Raw genomic sequence first — 11,681 nt, forward strand, 5'->3', positions numbered from 1 at the left:
GGGGACACTGTCCCCAAATCCAATCCCCTCCCACCAGCTTCCTCCCTTGACACAGGAGGATTACAATTCCAGATGAGATTTGGTGGGGACACAGAGCCAAACCTATGAGGGTCTCAGTCTGTCTTGCAGCTCCCCTGGGGCTGAGGCTGAGTGCAGATCTGCTGGCCCTGCTCTGCAGCATGCGGGCTCTGCCAGTGTGCCCCCCTCTGCTGCTTCCTGGGTTGGTGGCTGCTTACTCAACAGGATGGTGGATGTGTTCCCAAGCCGCCCCTGCAGGGCTTTGTGGAGTCCTGGCCATGTCCTCCGAGGGTGAGGTCAGGAAACCGGGCTCCTCACCCTTCTTGCTGCTTGGTTGACAAGCATCCTTGCCCTTCTTTCTGCTTGGTTTGACACGATTTGCCAAAATGCTCTCCATTTAGAAGCAACCCGCAGGACACTTTTCTTGAAGACAACTATTCCACGGACCCAGGAGAAGGAGAAAGCATGATGTGGAGATGGTTCAAGCCCATTACATTTATTCCGTGCTTTATTTCTGTTATTATTTCACTGCAATATATTATGAAATAATTATACAACTTACCATAATGTAGAATAAATGGGAGCCCTGAGCTTTTTTCCTGCAACTACATGGTCCCATCTGGGGCTGACGGGAGACAGTGACCGCTCATCAGGCATTAGATTCTCATAAGGAGCACGCAACCCAGATCCCTCCTGAGCCCTCAGGCCTTTGAGCTTGCTGCCCTTGTGGACAGGGCCTCTTGTTTCTTTGGTTTTTGCTTGCTCTTTCTCTTTTTTTGGGGGGGGGGGGGGGGTTTCAGCTTTTTTTTTTTTTTTTTTTTTTTTTTAAATAACAGTCTGGTCCCTGGATGGGGGCCTCTCCCCCTGCCCCTCCCCAGTCTGGCTACAGCTCCGATCGTCGCTCGATTTTGAGAAGCTCCACCTCGAACACCAGGGTTGCACCACCTGGAATCTTTGGGGGAGGTCCCTGCTCTCCATACCCCAGCTCGGATGGGATCACCAGCTTGCACTTTTCTGCCTCACACATCCCCAGCAGCCCCTGGTCCCAGCCCTTGATGACCTGGACTGTGCCAAGGGAGAAGACAAAGGGCTGGTTCTGGGGCAGGCTGCTGTCACACTCCATCCCATCTTCCAGCTTCCCCGTGTAGTGCATGTGCAGGACATCCCGTTTAGGAGATTTGATGGGACAGTGGTCCACCCGTTTCTTGACCCCGACCTGCAGCTTCCTTTTGCCCTCAGCCCCCGTGACAATGGCCACGGCACTCAGGCAGTTGGACAGTACTGTCAGGACCTGGACCCAGCTCAGCCTCATGTCTCTGTGGGCACAGACCCCGACGGACCGACTCCTCTCCGAGCCCCAGGAGTCAACCCCGATGGTGCTGCTCTGCTTTCTCTCCATCGTGCCTGTTCCAGCATCACTTCCTAGGAGAGGCCCTCCCTGCCCACCCCTGCTAATCCCCCCACCTGTCTCCACCATCCCATCGCCATACTCTTGAAGGGTTTTGTTTTGTTTTTTCTTGTAAAGAATAAAAGTGGGCTGGGCATGGTGGTACCACACTCTTGTTAACTCTTGTTATCCTAGCACTTTGGGAGGCTGAGCTGGGAGGATTGCTTGAGCCCAATCCTAAAAAAAAAAAAAAAAAAAAAAAATTACCAGGGTGTGGTGGCATGCTCCTGTGGTCCCAGCTACTCATGAGGCAGAAGCAGGAGGATCCCTTGGGCCCAGGAAGTCGAGGCTGCAGTGAACCGGGATCATACCACTGCTTCCAGCCTGGGCAACAGAGCAAGAACTTGTCTCAAAAAAAAAAAGCAGACTATACAGGGGTACATAATATACAATACATATTCCTATATTTACTTGAGAATCATTTTTACTAAGGCTATTAGATGTTAGCACGTTACTGGTTCTATCAGTGTCTCCGCAGGCACTTGCTGTAAATAAAGCAGAGAGGTTTTCAGAGTACACATCACCCCGTTTTGGTTTCTCCATGCTGTTGTCTGGCTCCTCTTCTAAAACGTAAGTTCCAGGATGGCAGGAACCTTGTCTATTTGGTTCACACGCGACACAGTAAGTGCTCAGAAATGTCTAACGACACAGGCCCGCTCCTCGATTTGCACTGCTCCTCCGTGCTCCCCTGTGCAGTGGGAGAAGGCAGTCCGCGTCCAGGGTCCAGGGAGAAGACGCCAATGGAGAGCGCGGGAACGCGGACCTTCCAGAAGCGCCGGGGGCCCAGGGCTCTCGGTCCTCCAAGCCCCGCCCCCAGGCTCCGCCTCCTCCGGAGCTGGTCCCTTTAAGGGCCGCGCGCGCCGCTGCCTCGCTCTGGGGCCGGTACCTGCGCGCCCGCGCCCCGCATTCCCAGCTCCGCGCCCCGCGCGCGTCCAAGCGTTGGGAGCTTGTCCTCCGCCGCGGTCATGTCCACCGGCCGGCCCCGGCAGCCCCGCGCGGTCCAGGTCCCCGCGCCCACGGTGGGCCGGCGCGCTGGGCCATGATCCGGCTGGGCAGCTGGTGCGCGCTGCGGCCCCGTGGCGCGGCGGTTCCCGCGGGGCGGCGCGGGGCGGCGGGCAGGCCGGGCCTGGCGGGCGGCCGCGCCCTGCGGGTGCTGGTGGACATGGATGGCGTGCTGGCCGACTTCGAGGGCGGATTCCTCAGGAAGTTCCGCGCGCGCTTCCCCGACCAGCCCTTCATCGCGCTGGAGGACCGGCGCGGCTTCTGGGTGTCGGAGCAGTACGGCAGCCTGCGGCCAGGGCTGAGCGTGAGCGTCCCTGCCCGGCCCCGCGCCGGGCCCCCTTCCCGACCCGGGCCCAGACCCGCGCCGCTGCGGCGGGAGAACGAGGTCGCCTCCCGGCCGTGGCCCAGGGCATCCCCTGCGCGGGTGACCTTGGACGGTCAGCGCCCCAGCCTTGCGGTGGCCCTCTGGTAGAATAGCGTCAGGTCGGGGGGGCGGGGACCAGGGGCCACAGGCCACCGGGAAGACGCAGCCCTGCGCTCGGGATCTGTTGGCTGCCATCCAGGGCTTCTGAAAATGCGGGAGAGTACAAAGTGTTAATGTACCTGACTCCCCATCTAAAGCTGACTTTAACGTTGATTTGTGGTATATTTTGGCCTCAAGTCCTTTGTTAAATTTTTAGAAAAATAAACGTTGTAAGTTGTCCTCTTTCACCCAGACCTCGATCACATTCCCGCTTACTCGTCCTCAGGACTTTTATGGGTGTCTTTACCCATCTCTTTTGCCGTTGTCCGTGAAAGCATAGCTTCCAGTGGTATTTGAGGCGCAGAGAGGTTATGTGACTTTCTGGGGGTCACACAGCGAGTCAGTGGTCAAGGTGAGGTGGGATCCATCTCGTGTCTTTTTTTTTTTGAGACAGTTTTGCTCTTGTTGCCCAGGGTGGAGTGCAGTGGTGCCATCTGGGCTCACGGCATTTTCTGCCTCCCGGGTTCAAGTGATTCTCCTGCCTCAGCCTCTCAAGTAGCTGGGATTACAGGCATGCACCAACTCCCCTGGCTAATTTTGTATTTTTAGTAGAGATGGGGTTTCTCCATGTTGGCCAAGCTGGTCTTGAACTCCCGACCTCAGGCGATCTGCCTTCCTCGACTTCCCAAAGTTTTGAGATTACAGGCGTGAGCCATCCGCCCGGCTGCCTCATGTCTTATCCCCTTGCAGATTTGGCCTTCCTAAACACCGGACCTCAACCCCTCCCCTCTGACTCCCGAGGTATTCTGTCCAGGGTGGATAGAGGGGAAAGAAAGATCCAAGAGGGACGTTTACACACACAGTTTGATTGGTAAATTTGAAGTATTTTGCAAAAGGAACAGGGGATTTTGGCATGCACAAAATTAAAGAGGCTGAGTGTTTTCTGGCATCCCTTGAATGGCCACCTAGGCTTGCTGCCAGAGGATTTGATAAAGAGAAGGAAGTTACAAGAGCCCTTTTTTTTAGCCACAAGTTCACTGCATCCTCTCTTTTGTTGGGTAGATATTATTATCTCTGATTTCCAGATGAGGAAACTTGCCCAAGTCACATGCTGCTCAGGGGCTCAGTCAGGACTCAAACCCAGGTCTGTCTGCCTCCCAAGCACAGTTAGAGCTCCCCACTCCAGAGTCCTGTTCTCTGTCCTGCTGTCTCTAACAAGTGACATTTCTTCTGACTTCAAAATGATGCCTCGTCAGTCATGTGGTTTGTTGAGCGACAGGTTTTTAAAAAGGAAACCAAGTGCCATTTGTCTCCATCAACACCAGGCCTTTTAGAAGTTGACTTTCCCAGAGCCCAGTGTGCTGAGCTCTTCCATGGCCAATGCCTAATGATGAGCTTTAAACTGGAGAAAACATCCTAGTACTTTCTGCAGCCTCAGGAATAGGCCCCAGTGTGCCGTGAGCATTCATGTATAGGCAGCGCTTGGCATCAGGAGTCTGGGCACTGTACATCTGCCCAGGAGTGTATTATCGTGGAAACCAAGCCCACCCCCAACTCTGAAAAGTGCAGCGGCTTTTCCAGTTCGTTGTGCAAATGTGCAGGTTCTGCAAGTGCGGGGTTACTGGTTTCCAAGCACAAGGCAAAGGCACATGGCAATAAGGAAGGTGACCTGGGAGTAGTCTGCTGGCTTCCCCTACTTCCCTTCCTTAGGATAGTTTGCTGCTGCAGACATCCCTGGGCCTCCCCTTGGCCGAGCTGGCCCAACAGCTGTGGTTAAAACAACACCCCCGCAGGTGGCTCCTTTTGTGTATGTAGGCATTTCTGTTTTCAAAATTCTGCTCTGTCTGTATTCCCTTAGACTTCACAGTACCCCATGTGGGATGTGAGGATCAAATGTGTTTCAGTAATAAGCACGCATTTGCCTAGTCCCTGTGGTTCCTAAGCGTGTTGCTGGTGTGCTCTCAGAGCGTCCTCCAGTCATCCATGGGACACGGTGGCGTCTTTCATAGCGTGCAGAACGACCTGGCGGAGGCACTGCCTGCACTGCACATGCGGGATTGAGGCTCCTGCTTCTCGTAGGCTGAGATGTGTCTCCCCTCTGGTTGTCACATTCCCCTTGCCTGACCCTAGAGAAGGTGCTGCATTCTGGCCCATCAGCAGAAAGGGGAAAGGAGATAGGCAGTGGGGGTGGGGCAGTGGGGAGGAGAGGGTTAGGAGTTGGAGGTTCTCCTCCCAGCTCAGCTGCTGTTTTGCTGTGTGACATCAGGTGGATCTCTCCCCCATTCTGAGCCTCAGTTTTCTCATCAGTAAAATGAGGGTCTGCATTTTTGCTTTGCAACTCTAAAAGCAGCAGAGTCCTTTTTTTTTTTTTAATGTACTTATTGGCACCTCAACATATAAAACAGATAAAAGCAGAGCTCTTCTGGTTGATGTGGGGAGGAACCTGGAGCTCCCTGAATTGTCCTTTTACCCTGCCTCCTCCTCCCCCTTGTCCCTCATGGCACAACAATGCCCTTAAAGATCTCTGAGTCCCTCCAGTTTTCAAGTTTAAGGACTCTACTGCCACAGCAAGAGCTGTTCCAGCCTCAGTCTCCACAATGCTTTTGACCACTTGAATCCAGCCTAGCAAGCATGTAGTTTCTGACAATTGGCCTCAGGTCCCAGAGAGCTCCATAGCCCTGGCATTTTAGCTGGTCTCTGTTGGATCACGACAGAAGCCAGGCCCTTTCTGGAAAGGGGCTCGAAGCCCACACACTCTCTGCACTTCCCCCAGGAAATATGTCCTTGGGTGTGTGTTACGTCCTTGGGGAAGTGAGAATGCTGCGGAACCCCTCCCCCCATAGCCTGGATATACTCCCTGAGATGAGGGCAGTAAGGTGCTGAGGACCCTAGAAGTAACTTGTTTCTCTCAACTTCCCAGGAGAAGGCCATCAGCATTTGGGAGTCAAAGAATTTCTTTTTTGAACTTGAGCCTCTGCCAGGGGCCGTGGAAGCTGTGAAGCAGATGGCCAATCTACAAAAGTAAGTTTGTCTTCCTGGCCCCGCCTGGCTGGCCCACTCAGCCCTGTACCTCCTTCCTTCTTCTTCCCTTCTCTGCCTTCTCCTTTCTCGTTCCTTGGCCCTGCACAAGGCTGCACTTGCCCCATCGTTGCTGAATTTGGGGAAAACCACTGAGTAAAATGGACTCCAGGCAAGGCGTGGTGGCTCACGCCTATAATCCCAGCACTTTGGGAGGCCGAGGCAGGCAGATCACAAGGTCAGGAGATGGATACCATCCTGGCTAACATGGTGAAACCCCATCTCTACTAATAATACAAAAAATTAGCCGGGCGTGGTGACACACACCCATGGTCCCAGCTACTTGGGAGGCTGAGGTAGGAGAATCTCTTGAACCCGGAAGGTCGAGGTTGCAGTGAGCTGAGATCGTGCCACCTCACTCCAGCCCGGGTGACAGAGCAAGACTCTGTCTCAACAACAACAAAAAATGTATATAGAGCTCTTCCCATTGATGTACAAAATAAATGTGTGTAGGTTTCTTTTGGGGATGACGAAAAAGCTCTGAAATGGATATGGGGGGTCTGGGTACTGTGGCTCATGCCTGTAATCCCAGCACTTTGGGAGGCTGAGGCAGGCGGATAACAAGGTCAGGAGATTGAGACCATCCTGGCTAACATGGTGAATCCTTGTTTCTACTAAAAATACAAAAAATTAGCCATGCGTGGTGACGTGCGTCTATAGTCCCAGCTACTTGGGAGGCTGAGGCAGGAGAATCGCTTGAACCCGGTCGGCGGAGGTTGCAGTGAGCCGAGATCGCACCACTGCACTCCAAGCTGGGCGACAGAGCGGGACTCCATCTTGGGAAAAAAATACAAGAAATGAAAAATGGACTCCATTTGTAGGCTATGATGTTTTGATCCAGGAACTTGAGGAAATACCCAGTTTAATTTGGTCTGGTTCCCTGGGTGTTCAAAGCTCATTTATTCAGCAAATATCTCAGAACTGACTGTGCTAGATACTGCAGGCCCCAGGGATTCAGTAATGAGCAAACCATAGTCCTTGCCCTCATGGAGCTTCCAGTCCAGACAGAGCAGACATTAAAGAATCACAAAGTGAAGACAATCGTAGATCGTCCAAAGAGCTGAAGGAAAAGAGGTTCGGTGGGAAACCTCATTTATTTTTTATTTATTTATTTTTTTTGAGACAGAGTTTCACTCTTGTTACTCAGGCTGGAGTGCAATGGCGCGATCTCGGCTCACCGCAACCTCTGCCTCCCGGGTTCAGGCAATTCTCCTGCCTCAACCTCCTGAGTAGCTGGGATTACAGGCACACGCCACCATGCCCAGCTAATGTTTTGTATTTTAGTAGAGACGGGCTTTCACCATGTTGACCAGGATGGTCTCGATCTCTTGACCTCGTGATCCACCCGCCTCGGCCTCCCAAAGTGCTGGGATTACAGGCTTGAGCCACCACGCCTGGCCGGGAAACCTCATTTAGAAAAGGCGTTTAAGAAAAGAGGAATGGTATTGCTTGAGATATTTCTGTTTTGTTCTGACGAAATGAGTAGTTCTATGGACTGAAGCCCCGTACTCAGTGACCGTTACACAGAGGCCACTGTGACCCATTAACAATTACAGAGGATGTGCTTCCCTGAGAAGCCTTACTGACATATAAATAACATACCATCCAGTCCACCCATTTAAAGCATGTAATCCAGTGGTTTCACAAAACCATTTGCAAAGTTGTGCAACCATCACCATGTCCAATTTTTTTTGAGATGGAGTTTTGCTCTTATTGCCCAGGCTGGAGTACAGTGGCAAGGTCTCAGCTCACTGCAACCTGGCCTCCTGGATTCAAGCGATTCTCCTGCCTCAGCCTCCCGAGTAGCTGGGTTTACAGGCACATGCCACCACACCCAACTGATATTTGTATTTTTAGTAAAGACAGGGTTTCACCATGTAGTTCAGGTTGGTCTCAAACTCCTGACCTCATGATCCACCTGCCTTAGCCTCCCAAAGTGCTGGGATTACAGGCATGAGCCACAGCGCCCAGCCCCACCATATCCATTTCAGAGCTTTTTCATCACCCCCAAAAGAAACCTTGTACCCATCAGCAGTCACTCGCGTTCCTGCCCTCCCCTCTGACCCCTGGCAATCACTATTGTACTTTCTGTCTTTAGGAATTTGCCTATTCTGGGGATATCATATAAATGACATCATAGAATATTTGTTTTTCTGGGTCTGGTGTCTTTCATTTAGCACATGTTTTCAAGGTTCATTCATGTTGTAGCATCTATCAATACTTACTCTTTTTATGGCTGAATAATATTCCAGCTATTGGATATGTATGGATCTAATATATGGATAGACAACATGTATCAATCTATTTATCAGTTGATAAATGTTTGGGCTGTTTTCACTTTTTTTTTTTTTTTTGAGACGGAGTTTCGTTCTTGTTACCCAGACTGGAGTGCAATGGCGCGATCTCGGCTCTCCGCAACCTCCGCCTCCTGGGTTCAGGCAATTCTCCTGCCTCAGCCTCCTGAGTAGCTAGGATTACAGGCACGCGCCACCATGCCCAGCTAATTTTTTGTAGTTTTAGTAGAGATGGGGTTTCACCATGTTGATCAGGATGGTCTCGATCTCTTGACCTCGTGATCCACCCGCCTCGGCCTCCCAAAGTGCTGGGATTACAGGCGTGAGCCACCGCGCCCGGCCTGTTTTCACTTTTGAGCTATTAGGAATAGTGTTGCTATGAACATTCTTGTAAGTATTTATTTGAAACTTGTTTTCAGTTCTTTTTTTTTGAGACAGAGTCTTGCCCTGTCACCCAGGCTGGAGTGCAGTGGCGTGATGATGGCTCACTGCAGCCTCTACCACCTGGACTGAAACTCTCCTCCTGCCTCAGCCTCTGGAGTAGCTGTGGCCACAGGTGCACACTACTACACCCAGCTAATTTTTCTTTTTTTGTAGAGGTAGGATCTCCCTATGTTGCCTAGGCTGGTCTCAAACTCCTAGGCTCAAGCAGCCCTCCTGCCTCAGCCCCCAAAAGTGCTGGGATTACAGATGTTTTCAGTCCTTTTGGGAATATATCTAGGAATGGAATTGCTAGACTGTAGGATAATTCTGTTTGATATTTTGAGGAAATGCCAAACTGTTTTCCAAAGCAACTGTACCATTGCACATTTCCCACTAGCATCATTTAAAGGTTCCAGTTTCTCTACCTCTTTGTAACACTTGTTAATTTCTTTTTCACTTTAGCCATCCTGGTGGTTGTGAAGTGATTTTGTGGTTATGGTTTGCATTTCTCTGATGGCTAATGATGCTCAAGTATCTTTTTCTTTTTTTTTTTTTGAGACAGAGTTTTGCTCTCGTTGCCCAAGCTGGGGTGCAATGGCGCAATCTCTGCTCACTGCAACCTCCGCTTCCCAGGTTCAAGCAGTTCTCTTGCCTTGGCCTCCTGAGTAGCTGGGATTACAGGCCCGTGGTACCACGCCTGGCTAATTATTTTGTATTTTTAGTAGAAACGGGGTTTTGCCATGTTAGCCAGCCTGGTCTCAGACTCCTGACTTAAGGTGATCTGCCCACCTCGGCCTCCCAAAGTGCTGGGATTACAGGCGTGAGCCACTGCACCGGCCACATCTTTTTCTTTTTAGACAGGGTCTGGCTCTGTCACCCAGGCTGGAGTGCAGTGGTGTGATCGTGGTCCACTGCAACCCCTGCCCCTCTTCCACTCCCCCACCTCCCAGGCTCAAGTGATCCTCCCACTTCAACCTCCCAAGTAGCTGGGACCACAGGGAGTACCACCATGCCTGGCTATATTTTTTGGTGTTTTTAGTGGAGACAGTGTCTCACCACGTTGCCCAGGCTGGGCTCAAATTCCTGAGCTCAAGTGATCTGCCTGACTTGGCGTGCCAAGTGCTGGGATTACAGGTATGAAACACCATACCTGGCCTCAAGCATCTTTTCATGTGCTTATTGGCCATTTTAAATTTTCTTTAAAGAAATGTTTATTCAGATCTTTTGTTGAGTTTTTCAGTCGGGTTGTCTTTTTTTATCATTAACTTTTGGATAGGGTCAGGCACAGGATAACTTACTTTTGAATATACCACTATCTTTCTTTTATTTTTTGTAGAGACAGAGTCTCACTGTGTTGCCCAGCTGGTCTTGAACTGCTGGCCTCTAGCGATCCTCCTGCCTTGGCTTTCTGCTGGGATTACAGGCATGAGCCACTGTGCCTGGCCTTTTTTCCATTGTTAACGTGTAAGAGTAATTTATATATTCTAGATACAAGTCTCTTATCAAATCCATGATTTACAAATATATTCTCTCACTCTGTAGACTGTTGTTTCACTTTCTTAATTTTTCCTTAGAAACACAAATGTTTTTACTTTTGGTATAGTCCAATTTATCTGTATTTTTCTTTTGTCACTTGTATTTTTATGTCATATCAAGAAGCCCTTGCTGACTCAAGGTCTCAAAGATTTGCTCCTGTGTTTTCTTTAAGAGTTTTAGTTTTAGCTCTTCCGTTTAGGTCTATGATCCATTTTGAGTTAATTTTTGTATATGGTGTGAGGTAGGGGCCAAATTTCATTCTTTTCCTTGTAGATATCCAGTTGTCCCAGTTCCATTTATTGAAAAGACTATTTTTTTCCCTGCTGAATTGTCTTGACACTCTGGCTGAGAATTAATTGGCCATTAATGTAAGGGTTTATTTCTAGACTTGGATAACTTTTTTTGGCCACATTTTTGCTTGAATTTAGCAACCTGAATGACAAATCAAATGTAAGGTATGATTTGGCCTTCATTGTGCCATGTAAATGCCTCTAAACACTGTCAAATTTTAAAGTTCTAATACGATAAATAGGTGTCAGAGAAACACAAAATACAGAGTTTGAGTTGAATTGTAGACCCTATTTGGTAGTAATTTATCTTTGAATGTGAGTCCAGGTCCTGCAGAGTAGTGAATTTTATTCTGGTTTATTGTATAAACTTGATGGATATATAGTGTTCCTGTAGCAAGAGTTTGAGAGGCAAAGAATATGTATACAGCATTCATACTTAAGCTTTCAAAACCCTGCTTACAGCCTGGATCAACGTGTGCTGTCCTGCAGCCACATGCTTGTGTGCTGGGAAGCTGTAGGACATGGTGGTTTGAAGTGGGGTCCTGGACATAGGCTGCCCAGGCTCATATCCTTACTTCCCCAGAATCTCACTCTCAGATGTCAGGCAAGTTGTTAAACTTTCTGGGACTCAGTAAAATGGAGATAATGAGAGAGTCCTCAGTAGAGTGCCTGGCACATAGCAGATGCTAAGCAAATGCCAGCTGCTGCTGTTGCCGTTCTGTAAGATTTAATAGGCATGTCACAAGGAAAGCATCCTTGAGCCACCACAGTATGGGAAATACTGGATTAGATTGGCTTCTTCACCATAGAAGTTTTCAGAGCTTTTAACTGCTTGTGGGTTTTGTGACACTTCACTGGGGTAGTAGAGGATGCAGCTTTCCTCAAAAGTATTCTAGCTTGGGTAGAGTGTGGTAGCTCATGCCTGTGATCCATCACTTTGGGAGACCAAGGCAGGAGAATCACTTGAGCCCCGGAGTTTGAGACCAGCCTGGGTAACATAGCAAGATCATGTCTCTAGTAAAAAAAAAAAATAGGCCGGGCGCGGTGGCTCAAGCCTGTAATCCCAGCACTTTGGGAGGCCGAGGCGGGTGGATCACGAGGTCAAGAGATCGAGACCATCCTGGTCAACA

The 11,681-nt window shown here is 50.0% G+C and overlaps 1 protein-coding gene, 1 long non-coding RNA gene and 1 pseudogene across 3 annotated transcripts in view; 1 reads left to right on the plus strand and 2 right to left on the minus strand.

Moving 5' to 3' along the window:
• Nucleotides 1-6: 6 nt before the first annotated feature.
• The window catches only part of LOC116546571, a 15,457-nt gene continuing 3,782 nt past the window's right edge, over nucleotides 7-11,681 (minus strand). Inside the window, exon 3 of the long non-coding RNA XR_004266769.1 lies at nucleotides 7-708. This is a non-coding gene — a long non-coding RNA (uncharacterized LOC116546571). The remainder of the gene's footprint in view (nucleotides 709-11,681) is intronic.
• LOC116546569 lies at nucleotides 808-1,432 on the minus strand (annotated as a pseudogene). Its single transcript, XR_004266768.1, has one exon. The product of XR_004266768.1 is annotated as a peptidyl-prolyl cis-trans isomerase FKBP2 pseudogene (transcript).
• LOC116546570 (5'(3')-deoxyribonucleotidase, mitochondrial-like) overlaps nucleotides 2,310-11,681 on the plus strand; it is a 17,987-nt gene continuing 8,615 nt past the window's right edge. Inside the window, exons 1-2 of the mRNA XM_032272788.1 lie at nucleotides 2,310-2,771; nucleotides 5,851-5,951. Of these exons, the coding sequence (XP_032128679.1) occupies nucleotides 2,505-2,771; nucleotides 5,851-5,951 (368 nt within the window). The 5' untranslated portion in view covers nucleotides 2,310-2,504. The remainder of the gene's footprint in view (nucleotides 2,772-5,850; nucleotides 5,952-11,681) is intronic.

This window comes from Sapajus apella, unplaced genomic scaffold (assembly GCF_009761245.1).
Source record: "Sapajus apella isolate SASKATOON/1434 unplaced genomic scaffold, GSC_monkey_1.0 scaffold1072, whole genome shotgun sequence".
NCBI lineage: Eukaryota > Metazoa > Chordata > Mammalia > Primates > Cebidae > Sapajus > Sapajus apella.